The 24,812-nt window shown below is 68.5% G+C and overlaps 4 protein-coding genes across 6 annotated transcripts in view; 2 read left to right on the top strand and 2 right to left on the bottom strand.

The window, feature by feature from the left end:
- The window catches only part of PPFIA3 (PPFI scaffold protein A3), a 41,380-nt gene extending 32,938 nt beyond the window's left edge, over positions 1-8,442 (top strand). Inside the window, 7 exon segments of the mRNA XM_087773224.1 lie at positions 1,509-1,684; positions 3,092-3,189; positions 4,405-4,580; positions 6,636-6,704; positions 7,275-7,437; positions 8,147-8,207; positions 8,415-8,442. Of these exon segments, the coding sequence (XP_087629350.1) occupies positions 1,509-1,684; positions 3,092-3,189; positions 4,405-4,580; positions 6,636-6,704; positions 7,275-7,437; positions 8,147-8,205 (741 nt within the window). The 3' untranslated portion in view covers positions 8,206-8,207; positions 8,415-8,442.
- A 1,690-nt stretch (positions 8,443-10,132) lies between these two features.
- Positions 10,133-13,750, bottom strand: HRC (histidine rich calcium binding protein). Its single transcript, XM_087773194.1, has 5 exons — positions 12,969-13,750; positions 12,784-12,884; positions 11,304-11,515; positions 10,314-10,350; positions 10,133-10,186 (listed from the first exon to the last, which is right to left on the bottom strand). Exons 1-3 carry the CDS (start codon positions 13,687-13,689, stop codon positions 11,426-11,428), a joined length of 912 nt encoding a protein of 303 aa, XP_087629320.1. The 5' UTR covers positions 13,690-13,750; the 3' UTR covers positions 10,133-10,186; positions 10,314-10,350; positions 11,304-11,425.
- Positions 13,751-13,770: 20 nt separating this feature from the next.
- Positions 13,771-16,917, top strand: LOC148053707 (lutropin subunit beta-like). Of its 2 annotated transcripts, XM_087773189.1 has the most exons (3): positions 13,771-14,302; positions 14,957-15,190; positions 16,660-16,917. In XM_087773189.1, exons 1-3 carry the CDS (start codon positions 14,288-14,290, stop codon positions 16,894-16,896), a joined length of 486 nt encoding a protein of 161 aa, XP_087629315.1. In that variant the 5' UTR covers positions 13,771-14,287; the 3' UTR covers positions 16,897-16,917. The 2 variants fall into 2 exon arrangements, with proteins under 2 accessions (XP_087629315.1, XP_087629313.1); XM_087773187.1 differs by having other exon boundaries at positions 13,771-15,190.
- Positions 16,918-18,110: 1,193 nt separating this feature from the next.
- LOC148053706 (uncharacterized) lies at positions 18,111-23,284 on the bottom strand. 2 transcript variants are annotated; one of them, XM_087773198.1, is made up of 3 exons: positions 22,390-23,284; positions 19,555-19,671; positions 18,111-18,672 (listed from the first exon to the last, which is right to left on the bottom strand). In XM_087773198.1, the coding sequence occupies exons 1-3, from the start codon at positions 22,692-22,694 to the stop codon at positions 18,231-18,233; spliced, it is 864 nt and encodes a 287-aa protein (XP_087629324.1). In that variant the 5' UTR covers positions 22,695-23,284; the 3' UTR covers positions 18,111-18,230. The 2 variants fall into 2 exon arrangements, with proteins under 2 accessions (XP_087629324.1, XP_087629325.1); XM_087773199.1 differs by lacking the exon at positions 22,390-23,284 and adding an exon at positions 19,964-22,383.
- Positions 23,285-24,812: the final 1,528 nt, after the last annotated feature.

The raw sequence follows: 24,812 nt of genomic DNA, 5'->3' as shown, positions 1-24,812 counted from the left end.
GCAGGGCTAAGGGGGGTGTGTGTGTGTGTGTTTCTCAGGCAGGTCCTGGCAGGGCCAAGGGGGTCGGAGGGGTCCTGGCAGGGCTAAGGGGGGGGTCAGTGGGGTCCTGGCAGGGCCAAGGGGGTCAGAGGGGTCCTGGCAGGGCTAAGGGGGGGTCAGTGGGGTCCTGGCAGGGCCAAGGGGGTCGGAGGGGTCCTGGCAGGGCTAAGGGGGGGGGTCAGAGGGGTCCTGGCAGGGCTAACGGGGGGGGGTGGGGTGGTGTTTCTTAGGCAGGTCCTGGCAGGGCCAAGGGGGGTCAGAGGGGTCCTGGCAGGGCTAAGGGGGGGTCAGTGGGGTCCTGGCAGGGCCAAGGGGGTCGGAGGGGTCCTGGCAGGGCTAAGGGGGGTCAGAGGGGTCCTGGCAGGGCTAAGGGCGGGGGGTGTTCTCAGGCAGGTCCTGGCAGGGCTAAGGGGGGGTCAGAGGGGTCCTGGCAGGGCTAACGGGGGTGGGGGTGGGGTGGTGTTTCTCAGGCAGGTCCTGGCAGGGCTAAGGGGGGGGTCAGAGGGGTCCTGGCAGGGCTAAGGGCGGGGGTGTTCTCAGGCAGGTCCTGGCAGGGCTAAGGGGGGGTCAGAGGGGTCCTGGCAGGGCTAACGGGGGTGGGGGTGGGGTGGTGTTTCTCAGGCAGGTCCTGGCAGGGCCAAGGGGGTCAGAGGGGTCCTGGCAGGGCTAAGGCGGGGGGGGGGGGGGGTGTCTCAGGCAGGTCCTGGCAGGGCCAAGGGGGTCAGTGGGGTCCTGGCAGGGCCAAGGGGGGTCAGTGGGGTCCTGGCAGGGCTAAGGGGGGTCAGTGGGGTCCTGGCAGGGCCAAGGGGGGATTCACAGGCAGGTCCTGGCAGGGCTAAGGGGGGTCAGAGGGGTCCTGGCAGGGCTAAGGGGGTGTGTGTGTGTGTGTGTTTCTCAGGCAGGTCCTGGCAGGGCCAAGGGGGTCAGAGGGGTCCTGGCAGGGCTAAGGGGGGGTGGTGTTCTCAGGCAGGTCCTGGCAGGGCCAAGGGGGGTCAGAGGGGTCCTGGCAGGGCTAAGGGGGGGGGGGTCAGTGGGGTCCTGGCAGGGCCAAGGGGGGTCAGAGGGGTCCTGGCAGGGCTAAGGGGGGTGGTGTTCTCAGGCAGGTCCTGGCAGGGCCAAGGGGGGTCAGAGGGGTCCTGGCAGGGCTAAGGGGGGGGGTTCTCAGGCAGGTCCTGGCAGGGCCAAGGGGGGGTCAGAGGGGTCCTGGCAGGGCTAAGGGGGGTCAGTGGGGTCCTGGCAGGGCCAAGGGGGGTCAGAGGGGTCCTGGCAGGGCTAAGGGGGGGGGGGGTCAGAGGGGTCCTGGCAGGGCCAAGGGGGGGGTCAGAGGGGTCCTGGCAGGGCTAAGGGGGGGTGGTGTTCTCAGGCAGGTCCTGGCAGGGCCAAGGGGGGGGTCAGAGGGGTCCTGGCCGGGCCGAGGGGGGGAGTGTGTGACCCCGGGGGCAGCGGTGCCAGGCGGTGGCTGTCCCCAGATCCTGGCCTACGGGGACATGAACCACGAGTGGGTGGGGAACGAGTGGCTGCCCAGCCTGGGGCTGCCCCAGTACCGCAGCTACTTCATGGAGTCGCTGGTGGACGCCCGGATGCTCGACCACCTCAGCAAGAAGGAGCTGCGGGGGCAGCTCAAGATGGTGGACTCCTTCCACCGGTCGGTGGGGGGGCCCCAGCCGCCCCCGCCCCAGTTTGGGGGAGGCACTGGGGATGGGGGGCACTGGGGATGGGGGGGACTGGGGATGGGGGGCACTGGGACTGGGGGGGGTCCATGGGGATGGGGGGCACTGGGGATGGGGGGCACTGGGGATGGGGGGGACTGGGGATGGGGGGCACTGGGACTGGGGGGGTCCATGGGGATGGGGGGCACTGGGGATGGGGGGCACTGGGGATGGGGGGACTGGGACTGGGGGGGGTCCATGGGGATGGGGGGGACTGGGGATGGGGGGCACTGGGACTGGGGGGGTCCATGGGAATGGGGGGCACTGGGGATGGGGGGGACTGGGGATGGGGGGCACTGGGACTGGGGGGGTCCATGGGGATGGGGGGCACTGGGGATGGGGGGGACTGGGGATGGGGGGCACTGGGACTGGGGGGGTCCATGGGGATGGGGGGCACTGGGGATGGGGGGAACTGGGGACGGGGGGGACTGGGACTGAGGGGGGTCCATGGGGATGGGGGGGACTGGGGATGGGGGGGGTCCATGGGAATGGGGGGACTGGGGATGGGGGGAACTGGGGATGGGGGCACTGGGACTGAGGGGGGTCCATGGGGATGGGGGCACTGGGGATGGGGGGCACTGGGGATGGGGGGACTGGGGATGGGGGGCACTGGGACTGGGGGGGGTCCATGGGGATGGGGGGCACTGGGGATGGGGGGAACTGGGGACGGGGGGACTGGGACTGAGGGGGGTCCATGGGGATGGGGGGACTGGGGATGGGGGGGTCCATGGGAATGGGGGGACTGGGGATGGGGGGAACTGGGGATGGGGGGCACTGGGACTGAGGGGGGTCCATGGGGATGGGGGCACTGGGGATGGGGGGAACTGGGGATGGGAGGAACTGGGGATGGGGGGGACTGGGACTGAGGGGGGTCCATGGGAATGGGGGGACTGGGGATGGGGGGCACTGGGACTGGGGGGGGTCCATGGGGATGGGGGGGACTGGGGATGGGGGGACTGGGACTGAGGGGGGTCCATGGGAATGGGGAGCACTGGGGATGGGGGGCACTGGGGATGGGGGGAACTGGGATGGGGGGGACTGGGGATGGGGGGTACTGGAATGGGGGGCACTGGGGATGGGGGGACTGGGGATGGGGGAGGACCCTGGGAATGGAGGGAACTGGGGATGGGGGGCACTGGGAATGGGATGGGGGGGCACTGGGGATGGGGGGGAGTCCCCAGGGAATGGGGAACCCCCCTGGGAATGGGGAACCCTGGGAATGGGGACCCTTGGGGTGACCCCAGGACCCTCAGGGAGACCCCAGCCCCCCCCAGGGTGACCCCAGGACCCCCTGGGTGACGCTTGGGACCCTCAGGGTGACCCCAGCCCCCCCCCCCCCCCAGGGTGAGCCTCCATTACGGCATCATGTGCCTGAAACGCCTCAACTACGACCGAAAGGAGCTGGAGCGGCGGCGGGAGGAGAGCCAGGCCCAGAGCACCGGTACGGGGGGTCTGTGGGGGTCCTGGGGGTCCTGGGGGAGTCCTGGGGGGGTCCTGGGGGTCCTGGGGGGGGAGAGCCAGGCCCAGAGCACCGGTACGGGGGGTCTGTGGGGGTCCTGGGGGGTCCTGGGGGTCCTGGGGGGTCCTGGGGGTCCTGGGGGGGAGAGCCAGGCCCAGAGCACCGGTACGGGGGGTCTGGGGGGTCCTGGGGGGTCCTGGGGGTCCTGGGGGGGAGAGCCAGGCCCAGAGCACCGGTACGGGGGGTCCTGGGGGGTCCTGGGGGTCCTGGGGGGTCCTGGGGGTCCTGGGGGGAGAGCCAGGCCCAGAGCACCGGTACGGGGGGTCTGGGGGCGTCCTGGGGGTCCTGGGGGGTCCTGGGGGGGAGAGCCAGGCCCAGAGCACCGGTACGGGGGTCCTGGGGGGTCCTGGGGGTCCTGGGGGGGAGAGCCAGGCCCAGAGCACCGGTACGGGGGTCTGGGGGGTCCTGGGGGTCCTGGGGGGTCCTGGGGGTCCTGGGGGGGAGAGCCAGGCCCAGAGCACCGGTACGGGGGGTCCTGGGGGGTCCTGGGGGGTCCTGGGGGTCCTGGGGGGAGAGCCAGGCCCAGAGCACCGGTACGGGGGGTCCTGGGGGGTCCTGGGGGTCCTGGGGGGGAGAGCCAGGCCCAGAGCACCGGTACGGGGGGTCTGGGGGCGTCCTGGGGGTCCTGGGGGGTCCTGGGGGGAGAGCCAGGCCCAGAGCACCGGTACGGGGGGTCCTGGGGGGTCCTGGGGGGTCCTGGGGGTCCTGGGGGGGAGAGCCAGGCCCAGAGCACCGGTACGGGGGGTCTGGGGGGTCCTGGGGGTCCTGGGGGGTCCTGGGGGTCCTGGGGGGGGAGAGCCAGGCCCAGAGCACCGGTACGGGGGGTCCTGGGGGGGTCCTGGGGGTCCTGGGGTGCTGTGGTTGCACTAGGTATTGCCATGGGGGTCCCATGGGGTGCCGTGGGGTGCCATAGGGGTGCCCTGGTGTCCCGTGGGGTGCTGTGGGGTGCCGTGGGGTGCCGTGGGGTGCCATAGGGGTGCCCTGGTGTCCCGTGGGGTGCTGTGGGGTGCCATAGGGGTGCTGTGGGGTGCCGTGGGGTGCCATAGGGGTGCCCTGGTGTCCCGTGGGGTGCTGTGGGGTGCTGTGGGGTGCTGTGGGGTGCCGTGGGGTGCCGTGGGGCAGTGACGTGTCCCCCAGACGTGGTGGTGTGGTCGAACGAGCGGGTGACGGCGTGGGTGCAGAGCGTGGGGCTGAAGGAGTTCGCCCGCAACCTGGGGGAGAGCGGGGTGCACGGGGCGCTGCTGGCCCTCGACGACACCTTCGACTGGGCAGACCTGGCCCTGCTGCTCCAGATCCCCACCCAGAACACCCAGGTGGGCGACTGGGAGGGACTGGGAGTGGGGCTGAGAGTGCTGGGAGGGACTGGGAGGGGACTGGGGGCAACTGGGAGGGGACTGGGAGCGACTGGGAGAGACTGGAAGGGATGCTGAGGGTGCTGGGAGCGACTGGAAGGGAGCTAATGGCACTGTGAGGGACTGGGAGGGGACTGGGGGCAACTGGGAGGGGACTGGGAGCGACTAGGAGGGACTGGGAGGGATGCTGAGGGTGCTGGGAGCGACTGGAAGGGAGCTAATGGCACTGTGAGGGACTGGGAGGGGACTGGGGGCAACTGGGAGGGGACTGGGAGCGACTAGGAGGGACTGGGAGGGGGGCTGATGGCACTGGGAGGGACTGGGAGGGGACTGGGGGCAACTGGGAGGGGACTGGGAGCGACTGGGAGGGACTGGAAGGGATGCTGAGGGTGCTGGGAGCGACTGGAAGGGAGCTAATGGCACTGTGAGGGACTGGGAGGGGACTGGGGGCAACTGGGAGGGGACTGGGAGCGACTAGGAGGGACTGGGAGGGGGGCTGATGGCACTGGGAGGGACTGGGAGGGGACTGGGGGCAACTGGGAGGGGACTGGGAGCGACTAGGAGGGACTGGGAGGGGGGCTGATGGCACTGGGAGGGGCTGGGAGGGGACTGGGGGCAACTGGGAGGGGACTGGGAGCGACTGGGAGGGACTGGAAGGGATGCTGAGGGTGCTGGGAGCGACTGGAAGGGAGCTAATGGCACTGTGAGGGACTGGGAGGGGACTGGGGGCAACTGGGAGGGGACTGGGAGTGACTAGGAGGGAGTGGGAGGGGGGCTGATGGCACTGGGAGGGACGGGAGGGGACTGGGGGCAACTGGGAGGGGACTGGGAGGGACTGGGAGGGACTGGAAGGGATGCTGAGGGTGCTGGGAGGGACTGGAAGGGAGCTAATGGCACTGTGAGGGACTGGGGACAACTGGGAAGGGACTGGAGGGGGCTAATGGCACTGGGAGGGGACTGGGAGGGATGCTGAGGGTGCTGGGAGGGACTGGGAGGGGACTGGGGGCAACTGGGAGGGGACTGGGAGCGACTGGGAGGGACTGGAAGGGATGCTGAGGGTGCTGGGAGGGACTGGGAGGGGCCTGGGGGCAACTGGGAGGGGACTGGGAGCAACTGGGAGCAACTGGAGGGGGCTGATGGCAGTGGGAGGGACTGGGAAGGGACTGGGAGGGGCTGTGGGTGCTGGGAGGGACTGGGAAGGGGGGGTCTGGGGGTGCTGGGAGCAACTGGGAGGCAACTGGGAGCACTGGGAGGGGATGGGGAGTGACTGGGAGGGGGACTGGGGGAGCTGGACAGCCACATCCCCCGTGTCCCTGTGTCCCCCCCGTCCCCATGTCCCCCCCGCCCCCCGTGTCCCCTTGTCCCCCCTCCCCCATGTCCCCCCCGCCCCCCCGTGTCCCCCTGTCCCCCCTCCCCCATGTCCCCCCCCGCCCCCCGTGTCCCCCTGTCCCCCCCTCCCCCATGTCCCCCCCGCCCCCCCGTGTCCCCTTGTCCCCCCTCCCCCATGTCCCCCCCGCCCCCCGTGTCCCCCTGTCCCCCCCTCCCCCATGTCCCCCCCGCCCCCCGTGTCCCCCGTCCCCCCTCCCCCATGTCCCCCCCCGCCCCCCCGTGTCCCCCTGTCCCCCCCGTCCCCATGTCCCCCCCGCCCCCCGTGTCCCCCTGTCCCCCCCGCCTCCCCCGTGTCCCCCCTCCCCCATGTCCCCCCCCGCCCCCCGTGTCCCCCTGTCCCCCCCGCCTCCCCCGTGTCCCCCCTCCCCCATGTCCCCCCCGCCCCCCCGTGTCCCCCTGTCCCCCCGCCCCCCCCGTGTCCCCCCTCCCCCATGTCCCCCCCGCCCCCCCGTGTCCCCCTGTCCCCCCCGTCCCCATGTCCCCCCCGCCCCCCGTGTCCCCCTGTCCCCCCCTCCCCCGTGTCCCCCCTCCCCCATGTCCCCCCCGCCCCCCCGTGTCCCCCTGTCCCCCCCATCCCCATGTCCCCCCCGCCCCCCGTGTCCCCCCATGTCCCCCCCGCCCCCCCAGGCGCGGCAGCTGCTGGAGAAGGAGTTCAGCGCCCTCATCAGCGTCGGCACCGATCGCCGCCTCGACGAGGTGGGGCCCGGGGACCCCCCCACCCCTGGCACCCCCACCTAGGGCACCCCCCCACCCGTGGGACCCCCATCCAGGGACCCCCCACCCCTGGCACCCCCACCCATGGGACCCCCACCCAGGGACCCCCCACCCCTGGCACCCCCACCTAGGGCACCCCCCCACCCGTGGGACCCCCACCCCTGGGACCCCCACCCCTGGCACCCCCACCCCTGGGACCCCCACCCATGGGACTCCCACCCAGGGACCCCCCACCCCTGGCACCCCCACCCCTGGCACCCCCACCCCTGGGACCCCCACCCCTGGGACCCCCCCACCCCTGGGACCCCTGTCCAGGGACCCCCCACCCCTGGGACCCCCCCCCATGGACCACCCCCCCCATGGGACCCCCCCCCCCCATGGGTGCCCTCCCCCCACCCATAGGACCCCCTCCCCATGCCCCCCCGTGCCCCTCCAGCCCCCCCACTCCCCCCTTCCCTATCCCAGGGGTGCAGGTGGGGGTCAGGGTGCCCCCCCATGGGTGCCTCCCCCCCCCATGGGACCCCCCCCACCCATGGGTGCCCCCCCCCCCAGGACGGCTCCAAGGCCTTCAGCCGCTCCCCGTCCTGGCGTAAGCTGTTCCGGGAGAAGGAGCTGCGGGGGGGGGGCCCCGACGCCGCCGAGATGCTGCCCCCCACCTTTCGGGGGGGGCCCCTGGGGACCCCGGCCCTGCCGCTGCGCAAGATCCAGCCCGAGGGTGAGGGGGGAGGGGCGGGGGGGGCAGGGTGACATGGGGGGGCCTGGGGGGAGGGGCAGGGGGGTATTGGGGGGGCAGGGTGACATGAGGGGGGCCTGGGGGGAGGGGCAGGGGGGTATTGGGGGGGCGGGGGGCTGGGGGGAGGGGAAGGGAGGTATTGGGGGGTCAGGATCACGGGGGTGCTGGGGGGGCAGGGTGACGGGGGGCTGGGGGGAGGGGCAGGGGGGTATTGGGGGGCAGGGTGACACGGGGGGTGCTGGGGGGAGGGGCAGGGGGGTATTGGGGGGCAGGGTGACACGGGGGGTGCTGGGGGGAGGGGCAGGGGGGTATTGGGGGGAGCAGGGTGACACGGGGGGGCCGGGGGGGAAGGGGGGCAGGGTGACATGGGGGGGCCGGGGGGGAGGGGCAGGGGGGTATAGGGGGGCTGGGGGGGGCAGGGTGACATGGGGGGCCTGGGGGGAGGGGCAGGGGGTACAGGGGGCTTGGGGGGTGACATGGGGGCTGGGGGGAGGGGAGAGTGGGGGGCAGGGTGATATAGGGGGGCAGGGGTCCTTGGGGGGGCCTGGGGGGATGGGCAAGATGATACAGGGGGGCTGGGGGGGGCATGGGGAGTTGGAGGGGGAGGGGGACATGGGGGGCTGGGGGGAGGGGCAGGGTGACGGGGGGTCTCTGGGGGAGGGGTCCTGACCCTATGCCCCTCCCCCCCCAGGTAACTCGCTGCCCCCCCAAAGGGGGGATGGGGTCTCCGTGCGGACCTACTCCTGCTAGCGGTGAGGGGGAGGGGCGGGGGGAGGGGGGCTCGGGGGGGGTTGGGGGGCGGGGCTTTGGGGGGGAGGGGGATTGGGGGGGGCACCCCTGAGAAATGGGGGAGGGGGGGACTGGGAAAATGGGGGGGGAATAGGGATTGGGGGAGGGGCTGAGAAATGGGGGGGGGCGCTATTTTGGGGACCCCCCTCACTTTTCACCTCCCCCCCCAGGTGCCCTGAAGTGATGGATGAAGCCGGGGGGGGGGGAGGGGGGGAGCCCCCCCCCCAAATAGCCCCTCCCCCCCCCCCAAAACCGCCCCCCCCCCGGGCGTGGGGGCGCGCGGGGGGGGGGGGGGGAGGGGCGGGTGGGGGAGGGGCTGCCCCTCCCCCCAATTGCCGAGCCCCGGGTGGCTCCGGTTCTGCTGCTAAAATGGGGGGAGGGGGAGGGGGTTGGGGGTCCCCCCTCCCCGCTGCCTTGCCCCTCCCCCCCCCCCCCCCGCAGCGACCCCCCCCCCCCCCCCCTTTTTAACTCCCTCGTCGGGGGGGGGGGAGGGGCGCGGGGGGGGCGTTTTGCATGGAAAAAATTAAAAAAATGGGGGGGGGGAAAAAAACCAAAAAAAAAACCGGGAATGCGGCGTTTGTGTGGGAGCCCCCCAAAAGGGGGGGGCACCCAGGGCCCCCAAACCCCCCAGCCCCCCCCAGCCCCCAGGACCCCCCATTGACCCCAGGGCCCCCCAAACCCCCCAGCCCCCCAGGACCCCCCATTGACCCCAGGGCCCCCAAACCCCCCCAGCCCCCCCCCCTTGACCTTAGAGCCCCCCCAGGACCCCCCTCGCCCCCCATTTCCCCCCCGACCCCCCAAACCCCCCTAGAACCCATAGCCCCCCCAGCCCCCCATTGACCCCCCCAAAACACCTCAAGCCCCCCCATATCCCCTATAGCCCCCCGAACCCCCCATTACCCCCAGCCCCCAAATCCCCATAGCCCCCCCAGGACCCCCATTTTCCCCCCAGACCCCCCCATTAATCTTATAGCCCCCCCAGAGACCCCCCCCCCACACACCCCCCCAGCCCCCCAAATCCCCTTGGGACCCCCCATGGCCCCCCCAGATCCCCCATAGCCCCCCCATTTCCCCCCCAGCCCCCCAAATCTCCATAGCCCCCCCCCGACCTTAGAGACCCCCCCAGGACCTTCCTCACCCCCATTTTCCCCCGTCACCCCCCCATTGAACCCATAGCCCCCCCAGCCCCCCCAAATCCCCATAGCCCCCCCATTTCCCCCCAGCCCCCCCAAATCCCCATAGCCCCCCCAGGCCCCCCATTCCCCCCAGCCCCCCCAAATCCTCATAGCCCCCCCAGGCCCCCCATTCCCCCCAGCCCCCCAAATCCCCATAGCCCCCCCAGGCCCCCCCATTTCCCCCCAGCCCCCCTCAAATCCCCATAGCCCCCCCCAGGCCCCCCCATTCCCCCCCCCCAGCCCCCCAAATCCCCATAGCCCCCCATTCCCCCCAGCCCCCCCAAATCCCCATAGCCCCCCCAGGCCCCCCCATTTCCCCCCAGCCCCCCCAAATCCCCATAGCCCCCCCAGGCCCCCCCATTTCCCCCCAGCCCCCCTCAAATCCCCATAGCCCCCCAGGCCCCCCATTCCCCCCCAGCCCCCCCAAATCCCCATAGCCCCCCATTCCCCCCCAGCCCCCCAAATCCCCATAGCCCCCCCAGGCCCCCCATTTCCCCCCAGCCCCCCAAATCCCCATAGCCCCCCCCCAGGCCCCCCCATTTCCCCCCAGCCCCCCCAAATCCCCATAGCCCCCCCAGGCCCCCGCCCCCCCCCAGCCCCCCCCCCCCCCCCCCCAACACCACCACCAGTGTTTCAGGCCTTTTATTTCCAGCTTCCCTGGGGGGGGGGGCCCCCCCGGACCCCCAACCCCCCCAGCCCCCCCAACCCCCACCCCCCCCCCCCGATCCATTCAGGCCTCTGGCGCCTCGAAGAAGCTCGCGAGCGACCTGGGGGGGGGAGGGGAGGTTAAATTGGGGGGGGGGAGGGGGGGTCGCCCCCCCTGAAATCATTGGGGGGGGGCAGGGGGAGATGGGGGTGGGGGGACCCCCCTCCCCGGTTTGGGGGGGCACTTACTGGAGTAGAGCCCCCGAGAACTCGTCCACGAGGCTCCCTGGAAGGAAAGGGGGGGCTGGGGGGTGGGGGACCCCCCCATGGGGCTGGGGGGGCTGGGGGGGCTTGGGGGTCCTGGCCCCCCCCCGGGGCTGGGGGGGATTGGGGGGGCTGGGGGGGTGGGGGACCCCCCCATGGGGCTGGGGGGGCTGGGGGGTCCTGGCCCCCCCCCCCAAGGGGCTGAGGGTGTCTGGGGGGGGGGGGCTCTGAGGGGGATATGGGGGGGCTGGGGGTTTTAGGGGGGGTCCCGGAGGGGGGGGCTCAGGGGTGTTGGGGGGGGCAGGAGGGGCTACGGGGGGGTTGGGGGGCTCAGGGGGATTTGGGGGTGTCGGGGGGGGGGCTCAGGGGGATCTGGGGGGGCCATGGGGGGGTCCCAAGGGGATTTGGGGGGGCTGGGGGGTGTCGGGGGGGGGCTCAGGGGGATCTGGGGGGGATCTGGGGGGGCCATGGGGGGTCCCAAGGGGATTTGGGGGGCTGGGGGGTGTCGGGGGGTCTCTGGGGGTTCAGGGGATCGGGGGGGGTTGGGGGGGCTATGGGGGTCCTGGGGGGTCTAAGGGGATTTGGGGGGGCTGGGGGGGCTCGGGGGGGGCTCAGGGGGATTGGGGGGTCTCGGGGGGTCCCAAGGGGATTTGGGGGGTTCAGGGGGCTTGGGGGGTCCCGGGGGGTCAGGGGGATTTGGGGGGGCTGGGGGCTGTTGGGGGGCTCGGGGGGTTCCTGGGGGTCCTGGGGGGTCTGGGGGGTCGGGGGGATTTGGGGGGGCTGGGGGCTGTTGGGGGGCCCGGGGGGTTCCTGGGGGTCCTGGGGGGTCTGGGGGGTCGGGGGGATTTGGGGGGGCTGGGGGCTGTTGGGGGGCCCGGGGGGGTTCCTGGGGGTCCTGGGGGGTCTGGGGGGGTCGGGGGGGGTCGGGGGGATTTGGGGGGCCCGGGGGGTCCCCGGGGGGGGTCGGGGTCTCACCGGGCTGGCAGGCGGTGTCACACAGGAGGGGACACAGGTAGCAGAACTGGCAGCCCTGGGGGGGGGGGGGGGGGGCGAGTGTCACAGGGGTCAGAGGGGTCACGGGGTCAGGGGTCACGGGGTCAGGGGTCACGGGGGGCTACCTGGCAGGGGGGGCAGTGGTCACCGGTGGCACCCTCGGGGCAGGGGCAGGGGCCGCAGAGCTGGCAGTGCTGGAAATGGGGGGGCGGGGGTGTCAGGGGGGACGGGGGGTCCCCACCCCCCCAGGGGGTCCTTGTCCCCAAGGGGGGGTCACCGGGGGGGTGTCCCCAAGGGGGTCCCTGTCCCCAAGGGGGGGGGTCCCAAGGGGTCTGGGGGTCCCCAAGGGGGTCCCTGTCCCCAAGGGGGGTCACCGGGGGGGGTGTCCCCAAGGGGGTCCCTGTCCCCAAGGGGGGGTCACCGGGGGGGTGTCCCCAAGGGGGTCCCTGTCCCCAAGGGGGGTCCCAAGGGGTCTGGGGGGTCCCCAAGGGGTCCTTGTCCCCAAGGGGGTCACCGGGGGGGGTGTCCCCAAGGGGGTCCCTGTCCCCAAGGGGGGTCCCAAGGGGTCTGGGGGTCCCCAAGGGGGTCCTTGTCCCCAAGGGGGGTCACCGGGGGGGTGTCCCCAAGGGGGTCCCTGTCCCCAAGGGGGGTTCCCAAGGGGTCTGGGGGTCCCCAAGGGGTCCTTGTCCCCAAGGGGGGTCACCGGGGGGGGGTGTCCCCAAGGGGGTCCCTGTCCCCAAGGGGGGTCCCAAGGGGTCTGGGGGTCCCCAAGGGGTCCTTGTCCCCAAGGGGGGGTCACCGGGGGGGGTGTCCCCAAGGGGGTCCCTGTCCCCAAGGGGGGGGGTCCCAAGGGGTCTGGGGGGTCCCCAAGGGGTCCTTGTCCCCAAGGGGGGTCACCGGGGGGGGGTGTCCCCAAGGGGGTCCCTGTCCCCAAGGGGGGTTCCCAAGGGGTCTGGGGGGTCCCCAAGGGGTCCTTGTCCCCAAGGGGGGTCACCGGGGGGGGTGTCCCCAAGGGGGTCCCTGTCCCCAAGGGGGGGGGGGGTCCCAAGGGGTCTGAGGGCTCCTCAAGGGGGTCCCCAGGGTGGCCCTGTCCCCCTGTCCCCAAGGGGGGGTCCCCAAGGGGTCCCCAGGGGGTCTTTGTCCCCAAGGGGGGGTCCCCAGGGTGGCCCTGTCCCCAAGGGGGGGTCCCCAAGGGGTCCCCAGGGTGTCCCCAAGGGTCCCCGAGGGGGTCCGGGATGTCCCCAAGGGGTCCCCAGGGTGTCCCCAAGGGGTCCCCGAGGGGGCGTCCCTGTCCCCAGGGGGTCCCCACAGTGTCCCCACGGTGTCCCCGAGGGGGTGTCCCCATGCCCAAGGGTACCCGGGGGGGGGGGGGGGGTGTCCCCCGGGTGTCCCTGTCCCCAGGGGTCCCCACGGGGGGGGGGGTGGGGGTGTCCCCCGTGTCCCCCGCCCCCCCCCCCGGTACCTTGCAGAAGGCGCAGTAGCGGCAGATGGAGCCGGGCTGGTATCGCCCTTCGGCCTCCTCCTCCTCCTCCTCCTCCTCCTCCTCCTCCTCCTCCTCGCTCCCTGCAGCGGGGGAGGGGGTCACCCCACAGGGCCGCGTCCCCCCGCCCCGGCCACCCGCGTCCCCCCCCCCCCCCGGCCGCCCACCTTCAGCCTCCTCGGAGCTGCCCCTGCCACCCTCCTCCTCCTCCTCCTCCTCCTCTTCCTCCTCGGAGCTGGGGGGGGCACCGTGGCCATGGGGACGGTCGCCATGGCGATGGCCTTCCTCGCCGTGGTCCTCATCGCCGTGGCGATGGGGATGGTGGCCTTCGTCACGGTCGTGGCGATGGGGATGGTGGCCTTCGTCGTCGCCGTGGCGATGGGTGTTGGGGTCTTCCTCGTCACCGTGGCGATGGGTGTTGGGGTCTTGGTGGTGGTAGCGGTGATGGTGGCGGGCTTCCTCGTCGCCATGGCGATCGGCGAGGGGATGAGGATGGGGGTCCTCGTCGCCATGGCGATCGTCGTGCTGGTGACGGGGTTCCTCGTCGCCGTGGTGATGCCCGTGGGGGTCCCCGTCGTCGTCGTCGTCATGGTGACGATGATGCTGTCGCCGGGCTTCCTCATCGCCATGGCGACCGTCACGCTGATGCTGGCGATGGGGTTCCCCGTCGCCCTGGCGATGCCCGGGGGGGTCTCCCCCGTTGCCATAGCGCTCGGGGGATTCCCCTCCCTGGTCGCCATGGCGATGATGGGGCTGCTCCCGGTTGCTATGGTGAGGAGGATGCTCCTGGTTGCCATGGCGACCCCCGGGGGTCTCCCCTTGGCCCCCGGGGGGGCCCCGGACCAGCAGCAGCCCCAGGAGCAGCCCCAGGAGCCAGGATGCGGCCATGGCGGCTCCGGCTCTGAGCGACGGCCCCAGCTGCCCCCCCCTCCCCCACCCCCCCTCCCCCACCCCCTGCTACAAATAGATCCGGGGGGGGGGGGGGGATGGGGGGCAGCCCCCGAACTCCTGGGTCCACTTTGAAGCCCACCCTGGGTCCCATTCCCCCTCCCCCCCCATGTTTGCCCCCCACTTGGGGGGCAGCCCCCCAACCAGAATGGGGGGAGGGGACGCAATGAGAATGGGGGGAGGGGAAGAAATTGGATTCCCCCCCCCCCCCGCCCCCCCTTTAAGGGTTATAAATAGCCCCCACCCCGGGGTGGGGGGTGGGTCATGCGCTGCCCCGGGGGGTTATGGGATACCGGGGGGGGGAGGGAGAGCACCCTAGCCCCTCCCCCACCCCCGGGGGACTCAGGGACAGGCGGGGGCACGAAGGACATTTGGGGGGGGGGGGAGGGGGGTCGCCAAGCAACGGGGCCTGGACGCCAGGGTCCCCTCGGCGGCCTTGTGCCCCTCCCCCAGGCAGCCTTGGGGGGGGGAGGCCGGGGGTGGGGGTGGGGGATAAAGGGGACCCCCCCACCCCGAGAGGTGCCGGCCCCACGGCAGCATGGGGGGTGCGCAGGTGAGTGCGGGCGGGAAGGTGTGGGGCGGGGGGGGCCGTGGGGACCCCCAACCATGGGGACCCCCCCCATGGGGCAGCTGTGGGGCGGGGGGGGCCGTGGGGACCCCCAACCATGGGGACCCCCAACCATGGGGCAGGGGGTCCATGGGGGCTCCCAGCTATGGGGACCCCCCCCATGGGGCAGCTGTGGGGCGGGGGGGCCGTGGGGACCCCCAACCATGGGGACCCCCAACCATGGGGCGGGGGGGGCCATGGGGACCCCCAGCCATGGGGACCCCCAACCATGGGGCGGGGGGGGCCATGGGACCCCCAGCCGTGGGGCAGCTGTGGGGTGCGGGGGGCCGTGGGGACCCCCAGCCATGGGGACCCCCCCATGGGGCAGCTGTGGGGCAGGGGGGGGCCGTGGGGACCCCCAGCCATGGGGACCCCCCCATGGGGCAGCTGTGGGGCAGGGGGGCCATGGGGACCCCCAACCATGGGGCCCCCCCCATGGGGCAGGGGGGGCCATGGGGACCCCCCCATGGGGCAGCTGTGGGGCAGGGGGGCCATGGGACCCCCAGCCATGGGGCAGCTGTGGGGCGGGGGGGGCCATGGGGACCCCCAGCTGTGGGGGCAGGACCCCCCCCCCCCCGAGCTGCCCCACATTTCCCACAGGTGCTGGTGCTGGTGACGCTGATGGGGACCCCCATGATCTTGGGGACCCCCATAGCCGTCGGGGACCCCATAGCAGTGGGGGGCCCCATGGTCGTGGGGGGCCCCATGGCTGGGGGGGGGCCCGGGCGCCCCCCGTGTCGCCCCATCAACGTGACGGTGGCCCTGGAGAAGGACGAGTGTCCCCAGTGCCTGGCCGTGACCACCACGGCCTGCGGGGGCTACTGCCGCACCCGGGTACGGGGGACGGGGGGGACATGGGGGGCACAGGGGGTCTGGGGGGACATGGGGGGACAGGGGGGACGTGGGGACATGGGGGGACGTGGGGACATGGGGGGACATGGGGGGACACAGGGGGTTCGGGGGGACAGGGGGGACAGGGGGACATGGGGGGACAGGGGGATATGGGGGATGGGGGGACACAGGGGGACACAGGGACATGGGGGGGACAGGGGGACATGGGGGGACATGGGACATGGGGGGACACAGGGGGTTCGGGGGGGACAGGGGGGACAGGGGGACATGGGGGGACATGGGACATGGGGGGACACAGGGGGTTCGGGGGGGACAGGGGGGACATGGGGGGACATGGGGGGCACAGGGGGTCTGGGGGGACATGGGGGGACATGGGGGGACAGGGGGACATGGGGGGACATGGGACATGGGGGGACACAGGGGGTTCGGGGGGACAGGGGGGACGGGGGGGACACAGGGGGTGCTGGGGGTATTTGGGGGTGCTGGGGTATTTGGGGTGCTGGGGGGTGTTTGGGGGTACATGGGAGTTTTGGGGTGCTGGGGGGGTATTTGGGGGTAGAGGGGGTGTTTGGGTGCTGGGGGGTGTTTGGGGGGCTGGGGGTGTTTGGGTGCTGGGGGTATTTGGGGGTGCTGAGGGGTGTTTGGGGGTGCTGGGGGGATATTGGGGGGCTGGGGGTGTTTGGGGGTGCTGGGGGGTGTTTGGCTGCTGGGGGGATATTGGGGTGTTGGGGGGTGTTTGGGGTGCTGGGGGTATTTGGGGGTGCTGGGGGTGTTTGGGGGTGCTGGGGGGATATTGGGGGGCTCTGGGGGGTGTTTGGGTGCTGAGGGGGTCTGGGGGTGCCGGGGTGCTTGGGAGTATTGGGGTGCTGGGGGATTATTGGGGGTACAGGGGGGTTTTGGGGTGCTGGGGGTATTTGGGGGTGCTGGGGTATTTGGGGTGCTGGGGGTATTTGGGGGTAGAGGGGGTTTTGGGGTGCTGGGGGGTGTTTGGGGGTGCTGGGGGGATATTGGGGTGCTGGGGGGTGTTTGGGGGTGCTGGGGGGATTTGGGGGTGCTGGGGGGTGTTTGGGTGCTGGGGGGTGTTTGGGGGTGTTTGGGTGCTGGGGGTGTTTGGGGGTGCTGGGGGTATTTGGGGGTGCTGGGGGGTGTTTGGGTGCTGGGGGTATTTGGGGGTGCTGGGGGGTGTTTGGGGGTGCTGGGGGGATATTGGGGGGCTCTGGGGGGTGTTTGGGTGCTGAGGGGATCTGGGGGTGCCGGGGTGCTTGGGAGTATTGGGGTGCTGGGAGAGTCTGGGGGTATTGGGGGGTATCGGGGTGCTGGGGGGTTATTGGGGGTACAGGGGGGTATTTGGGGTGCGGGGGGGTATTTGGGGGTACAGGGGGGTATTTGGGGGTGCTGGGGGGTATTTGGGGTGCGGGGGGCAGCCGGGTCAGGTGCCCCCTGTCCCGCAGGAGCCGGTGTACCGCAGCCCCCTGGGCGCCCCGGCTCAGGCCGCCTGTACCTATCTCGGGGTGCGCTACGAGCGGTGGGTGCTGGGGGGCTGCCCCCCCGGCACCGACCCCGGCGTCACCGTCCCGGTGGCCCTCGGCTGCCGCTGCGGCCGCTGCCCCATGGCCACCGCCGACTGCACCGTCGCCGGATTGGGCCCCGCCTTCTGCGGCGCCCCGGGGGGGTTCGGGGGGCAATAAAGGCACCCCGGCAGCTCTCGACGGCGCCTCTTGTCTTTGGGGGGGGAGGGGACACGACCCCCAAACTTGGGGACCCCTGACCTTGGGGACCCCTGACCTTGGGGACCCCCAACTTGGAGACTCCCAACCTATAGACGCCAACCTTGGGGAGCCCCGACCTTGGCATCCCAACCTTGGAGACCCCCAACCTTGAAGACCCCCAACCTTGAAGACCCCCAACCTTGGGGAACCCCCAGCCTTCAAGATCCAAACCTTGGGGACCCCCAAACCTTGGAGATCCTCAACCTTGGGGGACCCCAACCTTGGGGACATCCGACCTTGGAGACCCCCAACCTTGAAGACCCCAACCTTGGGGAACCCCCAGCCTTCAAGATCCAAACCTTGGGGACCCCCCAACCTTGGGGACCCCAACCTTGAAGACCTCAACCTTGGGGACATCCGACCTTGGGAAACTGAAGCTTGGGGACCTCAACCTTGGGGACCCCCTGAAACACTTCTGGGGACCCCCAAACATGGAGACCCCCCCCCAACCTAGGGACCCCAATCTTGGAGACCCCCAACCTTGGGTGACCCCCAACCTTGAAGATCCCCTGCAACACTCCTGGGGACCCCCAAACATGGAGACCCCCAACCATGGGGACCCCAATCTTGGAGACCCCAACCTTGAAGACCTCAACCTTGGGTGACCCCAACCTTGGGGACCTGCTGAAACACTCCTGGGGACCCTCAAACATGGAGACCCCCAACCTTGGAGACCCCAACCTTGGAGACCCCCTACCTTGAGGATCCCAACCTTGGGGACCACTGACCTTAGGGATCCCCAACCTTGGGGACCACCTGAACACTTCTGGGGACCCCCAAACTTGGAGCCCCCAGCCAGCAGCCCCCAAGCATGGGCGAGCCTCCATCTGCTGGGCCTTCCCACCAGGAAGGTCCCCAGAAGGTCCCGGCTGAGCCACCAGAGGTTCGGGGACTCCGGGGTGAAGGGGTGGCCAAAACGTTCCTGGGTTCCCACCAGGAATGGCATCCCAGGAAGCCCCAGGTGCAGCACAAACCCCCCCCCAGCTGCGTCCCCCAGGACCTTCAACCCCACTCCTCTTCCTCACCGCTCCACGGGGCGGCCTCCAAGCTGCTAAAACCGGGAGGTCAACGCGTCAGCTTCCATCCTACCTGGGCTGCTGCTGCTCCTGCCCCAGGACAACACGGCGCGAGGGTGGCTTTGCTCAACCTTTTATTGAGGGGAGGAGCTTCTGCCTGGTGCCTACGGCAAGACGGACGACGTCCGTCCCTCCTCCAGGTGACGCTGCCCAGGGTGGGTGGTGCCTCCTCTGGATTTAGGGGGTGGGACCATCTTGATTCTCCAAGACGACTTTGACGGTTGAATTTTTAGCATTGGACATGGTGGCCATCACCTTCACGTGGCCGGCGGCGACCGTGACGGGCTCCTGGCACGCGCTGATCTTGATTCGGTCGAACATGGTGTCCGTGCCAGTGCGGGCGGGTTGGCTGCTGTACATCCTGGTGTAGAGGTCCTCCAAGGGGCCGAGGTGGGCTTTGTGCAGGGAGATCTCCATGGCAAGCTCCATGTAGTAGATGTTGTAGTCGAAGGGGTTGGAGAAGAGGATGGCCAAGGTGAAGGTGTCCGCCTCGTACACCAGGAGCCCCACAGACCCCCGAAAATGGCTAACCGAGTTGGTGAATTGGCAGCTCTCCGTGGCACCCGGTGGGATGCTGGGGGTGGGCGGCGTGAGGCTGTAGCCGCTGAAGCAGTAGCTCCTGGAAGGAGAGCACAGGGGAGGAGGGAATGGGATGGGGGCTTACAGGGGAGATGGTCCGGCCACTGGGAGATGGGCCAGTCACCGGGAGATGGTCCAACCTGACCACTAGGAGGTGGTCCAACCACTGGGAGATGGTCCCACCCAACCACTGGGAGATGGTCCTGTCACTGGGAGATGGTCCAACCACTGGGAGATGGTCCTGTCACTGGGAGATGGTCCCACCCAACCACTGGGAGATGGTCCTGTCACTGGGAGATGGTCCAACCCAACCACTGGGAGATGGTTCTGTCACTGGGAGATGGTCCCACCCAACCACTGGGAGATGGTCCTGTCACTGGGAGATGGTCCCACCCAACCACTGGGAGATGGTCCTGTCACTGGGAGATGGTCCCACCCAACCACTGGGAGATGGTCCTGTCACTGGGAGATGGTCCTGTCACTGGGAGATGGTCCAACCCAACCACTGGGAGATGGTCCTGTCACTGGGAGATGGTCCAACCCAACCACTGGGAGATGGTCCTGTCACTGGGAGATGGTCCCACCCAACCACTGGGAGATGGTCCTGTCACTGGGAGATGGTCCCACCCAACCACTGGGAGATGGTCCTGTCACTGGGAGATGGTCCTGTCACTGGGAGATGGTCCCACCCAACCACTGGGAGATGGTCCTGTCACTGGGAGATGGTCCAACCACTTGGAGATGGTCCAATCCAACCATTGGCAGATGGTCCAACCACCAGGAGATGGGCCAGTCACTGGGAGATGGTCCCACCCAACCACTGGGAGATGGTCCTGTCACTGGGAGATGGTCCCACCCAACCACTGGGAGATGGTCCAACTGGGACCTCCTGCCTGAATCCGCCCCCTCCTCGCGGCGTTACCTGGGGTTGTACAAGGTGACGTCCTTGGTTTTGTTGCTGACCTGGATCTCCACGCTCCGCTGAAGGGATTTCGACATGGAATTCCCGCTCATCTCCGGTGTCTTTGTCCCCTCCCACCTGGGGGAAGAGGGGGAGCGACTCAGATCCCCGAATCCTCTCGGGACGGGTTAGGGCGAGCCAACGCGCAAGGCCCGCACGCAAACGCCAACGCCAACGGAGAGCTTCTCTAGACGCAAACATGGAGTACGGGTTTCGGTGCCCGCCAGCCCTCTCTCGATCGGCTCTACCCCGGCGACGCGGCTGTAGGGACAAGCGAGGGCGGCCGCGACAATTAACGACAATTGAACAGCTTTAACGACTTCGTAACGTTGGGAGAAGGGAAAGGGAGAGAGAGAAAGAGGGGAATCACCAGTCCTGGCTCCAGCGTGGGACCTGCCAGCGGCGGGGTTCGGTGGGGAGAGCCCCTGTGAGAAAGTGAAAGTGAGAATCCCTGCTTATTATTTGAGTCTCGGGACCTTCTGGAACCTTCTCTCGTCCCAACGCCAGGCGTAGCTGGGATTCCAGATAATTATCCCTCGCTCTCCCAACTCCCTTCTCGCAGCGAAGAGGCTACGGTTTGACGCGAACGATTCGGGAAGGAGGGAGCGCGGGCGCCGATTGTAAAAGTCTTCCAGATACCACGGGGAGTCCGAATTTCCGCTCCCTTCCTTTCGCGTCCGCCCATGCTCTTCCCGTCAATAAATCAAGTCCGAAAATGTCCGTCGGCAAAATACCCAACATCATCGGGACCTGAAGAGGAGAGGCCTCTCCCGCTCACCAGCGCCCGACTGCGGCTTAGAGCTTTCGAAAACATCTGTGACCCAAACGTGGTTTTTCTCGGCGACTCCGCCGTTGCCATCGGCGACGTCCGCCCAAAGCCAACGTGGTTTTCAAAGGACCAAGGGGGAAAGTCATTAACGAGGCCCCTTAATTAGTTTCCGTCAGCCTCCTCCAAGGGACCCGTTGGCCGTCCCCCGGCTCGCTTATGGAGTCGGAGAAGCGGAGACGACTTCTGCTCCAGCCCAGAGGGGCCCAGAACCGAGCACAGCATCCGAGGTGCGGCCTTGCCAGGACGATCCCTTCCCCAACCCTGCTGGCCACGCTCTTCCCGACACAAGCCAGCACGCTGGTGGCCACCTTGGCCACCCGGGCACGCCGCCGGCTCACCTTCAGCCAGCCGTCGGTCGATTTGGAGGGGTACTTTCCGCTTCTCTTTCCACGCTCGCGCGAGCTTCTCTACAGCCGTCGGAGGCACACCGGCCATTAATTCCCGGGGAATCCCCTTTCCCATTCCCTCCTTGCCCCCGAGGCGGGGTCCATTTTCCCGCCTTTCCGCTCTCGGCGCGGCCGTTCTGGATTTTATCGCCCCCCCCCCAGCAAGACCCATTCTCCTACCATCATTTACCAGTTCGTAGGCTACCTCCCCCCAAGTTACGGCCCCTCCTCGGTGGTTCTGTGCCCTCGGCCTCGGGGCTAGCGTATCCCTTAGACGGGCCAGCGGCTGTACCGCGTATGGTTTCAGCGAGTCCGGAAGACCCCGGATCAGCAGAGTCTTTCAACGGGAAAGGCTGTTGAGGGCCTAAACGCCTGTCGTTCGGTTGCCGAATACGGCGCTGTCCGGGTGGTGACTCACGGAGCTCCTCCGCCTTGCTCTTCGGTGCTCTCCGTTTTAATTAACGGTCGCAGAATTGCCTGCTCCTTTGCGGTTTTGGGCTAAAAATATTTCTCGGTGAGTTCCCAATTCCTCGAGCGAGCATCTTAAGTTGGATGCCGGCTTTTCGGTTCACTTTGCCCAACTCAAAACCCCTGGTTCGCTACCCGGAATTGAGTTACGAGCCGTTCGATCGGAAACCTCCCGCTCCTTTTCTTCTAATTCACCCCCGACGATTTTCTCGCCCTCCAACGAAGCCGCTAGAGCCGCGCGAGCCCGCTGAGCGGCGTCGCGCGCCGCCGTTAGCTGCTTTTGTCAGCTCGCCAGATGTTTTTGTCAGCTCGCCAGATGTTTTTGTCAGCTCGCCAGATGTTTTTGTCAGCTCGCAATTGTTCTCGCTTTCCGCCATTAATCGGTCCCGCAAAGACTTAATTGTTTCTCCTTCCGCCTGCCTCGCCGAACCCTTTTCCTTCCGTGCCGCTATCGGTGCGGCTCCTAACCTAGCGCACGCCGGAGCTTTTCCTTTCCCCGCTCGCCGCTTCTGCTCTTTCGCGAGGGTGACGGTACGATTCGCCGCTGCCTCGGGGTCGATAATCGCGAGCCCGAGTTACTCCAGGTGGAGCAGGGAACGCCTCGTCCTCCGTCAACCTCTCAATAAGCGGGGAGCAGCCAAGCATCGGCATTCCCGGCATTTCCCAGGTGGTCACGGCTGGCTACTGCTCAGACCTGAGGAGAGGTCGCTTCCCGATTCTCCCCGTCCGTGTTTGCCCGCTGGAGAATCGGGATCCCCTTAGGGCCTGCTGACGCCGAGGGGATCCCACCCGTGACGCCAATTAAAAACATCCCCTCCCACCTGGGGGAAGAGGGGGAGCGACTCAGATCCCCGAATCCTCTCGGGACGGGTTAGGGCGAGCCAACGCGCAAGGCCCGCACGCCAACGCCAACGCCAACGGAGAGCTTCTCTAGACGCAAACATGGAGTACGGGTTTCGGTGCCCGCCAGCCCTCTCTCGATCGGCTCTACCCCGGCGACGCGGCTGTAGGGACAAGCGAGGGCGGCCGCGACAATTAACGACAATTGAACAGCTTTAACGACTTCGTAACGTTGGGAGAAGGGAAAGGGAGAGAGAGAAAGAGGGGAATCACCAGTCCTGGCTCCAGCGTGGGACCTGCCAGCGGCGGGGTTCGGTGGGGAGAGCTCCTGTGAGAAAGTGAAAGTGAGAATCCCTGCTTATAATTTCAGTCTTGGGACTTCTGGAATTTTCTCTCGTCACAGCTCCGGGAGTGGTCGAGACACCCGTCGGCTCAAGAGGGGGCAACCAGTCAAACCGAGAGAAGCGACGCCAGGTCCCTCCCCACCGGCCGTCTGTCTGGGGAGGATAAGGCGCTTGACAGACCCATCCCACGCCCGGCCCCGCGTCCCAGCGACTGCTGCTCAAATGCAAAAACATCCTTCTGGTTTTAGCAACCACCGAGCGCCGCGGCTGTTGGAGACGTCTCGTTGTTCTTAGCGCTTCCCTACGGTCTCCTCCGCAGCTCCGGGTACCTCTTGGTGAGTTGGACTCGACTGATCCTTACGGATTCCTTCCAACTTGAGAGCGTTCACGATTCTCCGGTGGGAAGAAGGTTTCGGAGGGGAAGAAAAATCCACGGCACGGTGGAGAAATTCAACCTCCCGGTAACGGCGGAGATGCGCGAGAAATAAGGCTGTTAAGGCAGCGGACGTTCATCAACCTCTAAAAAGTTAACAAGACCTGGCCTGAGAGAAGAAACAGGAACACCATAAACCAGTCAAGCAAGGAAATCCCGGGATAAGCAGGAGAAAACCAGGCTGCCGATAAAGCCGAAGCGAGACTCGCTTGAACCGTGAGTGACCGCTTCTAATGCAGACGGTAAAAACCACAGCAATGAAGCCCCCGGCCCAAGCCAAGACCCCGACCCGCACGCTCGCGAAATTTAAAACACGCCGTCCCTTTAAGTGGAGACGAGGCTTGCGAGAACCAATAGAAGCGCGGATGAACAAGCGGAATTGTAAAAACGCCGGTAACGGCTTCTCAGAACGCGTAAAACGTCTCTGTACGTTAACCAAGGGGCGCTGGCTTTGTGGCGTTACCACCCAGCGCCGCGCAGAATAAATCGGTATCGCGACTCCGCGTTATTCGCCTTTTTTTTTTTTGCGCACCGGCTAAAAGAACCCTGTTTTTTTTTGGGGGGGGGGACACACACAACATTTTTGGCGACCCAGCTGAATAAAGCCTTGCTCGGATCGTTTTGCCGTTCCCGACGAAGGAGAAACGGCTCGAGCAGGACTCCGGCGCGCACCGACCCGTTGATGCCCCCATCAACGCCTCACCCATCAACCCTCAACCCCGCCGACACCCCATCGACTCCTCCAACACCCCTCCGTCGTTGGGCGGTGAGCGCGACTCAACGGCGCGACGCGCAGAAGAGATTTGCACGGGACGGCGGGGAATCGTCCGTCGGTAAGGGGTTGTTTTGCTTGCTCTGCCGGAGTTGTGTCGGGGGGGGGGAGTAGTTGTTAGGAAGCTTCTGGTCTCTACGCGTAGACGCGTGGTGAAAGCGGGGGTCTTTCACCGTCACCGATGGAGCGTGCGAGATTTCGGTGGTTTCTGCAACGTGTGATGAAAGCGGGGGTCTTTCATCACTGCCGACGGAGGGTGGGAGCGGAGCGTACGAGATTTCGGTGGTTTCTACAACGCGTGGTGCGAGCGGGGGTCTTTCACCGTCACCGATGGAGCGTATGAGATTTCGGTGGTTTCTGCAACGCGTGGTGAAAGCGGGGGTCTTTCACCATCACCGATGGAGGGTGGGAGCCGAGCGTACGAGATTTCGGTGGTTTCTACAACGCGTGGTGCATGCGGGGGTCTTTCACCATCACCAATGGAGCGTACGAGATTTCGGTGGTTTCTACAACGCGTGGTGCAAGCGGGGGTCTTTCACCGTCACCAATGGAGCGTACAAGATTTCGGTGGTTTCTGCAACGCGTGGTGCAAGCGGGGGTCTTTCACCGTCACCGATGGAGCGTACGAGATTTCGGTGGTTTCTACAACGCGTGGTGCAAGCGGGGGTCTTTCACCGTCGCCGACTGTGAAATACCGGCATAGCGAGAATTGTAAAATGGTGGAAGGGGGGAAGGAGACGCTTTCGTACGGAATTTGGCAGAGAGAGGTGAAGAGGGGATGCGAGGTCTGAGCTAAGGCCGGGAAAAGAAGGAACGGGAACGGGAAGGAATGCTGGAAAGGAGCGTTATTATTGTGGGAATTTAGGGAATACAGAGCGGGAACGCCCGCTCCGGCCGCGGGAAAAGCCAAAAGAAGGGAATTATCACCGGAGGAAATGACAAAGAGTGGACGGAGCGAGCGGCGTGGAAACAGAGCATCGCTGAGGTTGGAAAAGACCTTTAAGATCGAGTCCAACCGTATCGGCACGCCTGTATCCCGGGGATTTCAACCGGGATGAAAAGGAGAAGCGGGAAAACCGAAATGGAATTAAATCGCAAGCTGCGTTGTTGGGTGCCGCTCGACGTGAGGACAGTTTTCGAGGAGGAG

Source organism: Nipponia nippon, unplaced genomic scaffold (assembly GCF_047370975.1).
Source record: "Nipponia nippon isolate SJK-2023a ecotype South Korea unplaced genomic scaffold, ASM4737097v1 scaffold_38, whole genome shotgun sequence".
In the NCBI taxonomy this organism is placed as follows: domain Eukaryota; kingdom Metazoa; phylum Chordata; class Aves; order Pelecaniformes; family Threskiornithidae; genus Nipponia; species Nipponia nippon.
The sequence above is the reverse complement of the archived record's forward strand: the minus strand, read 5'-3'. Positions and strand labels throughout refer to the sequence as shown.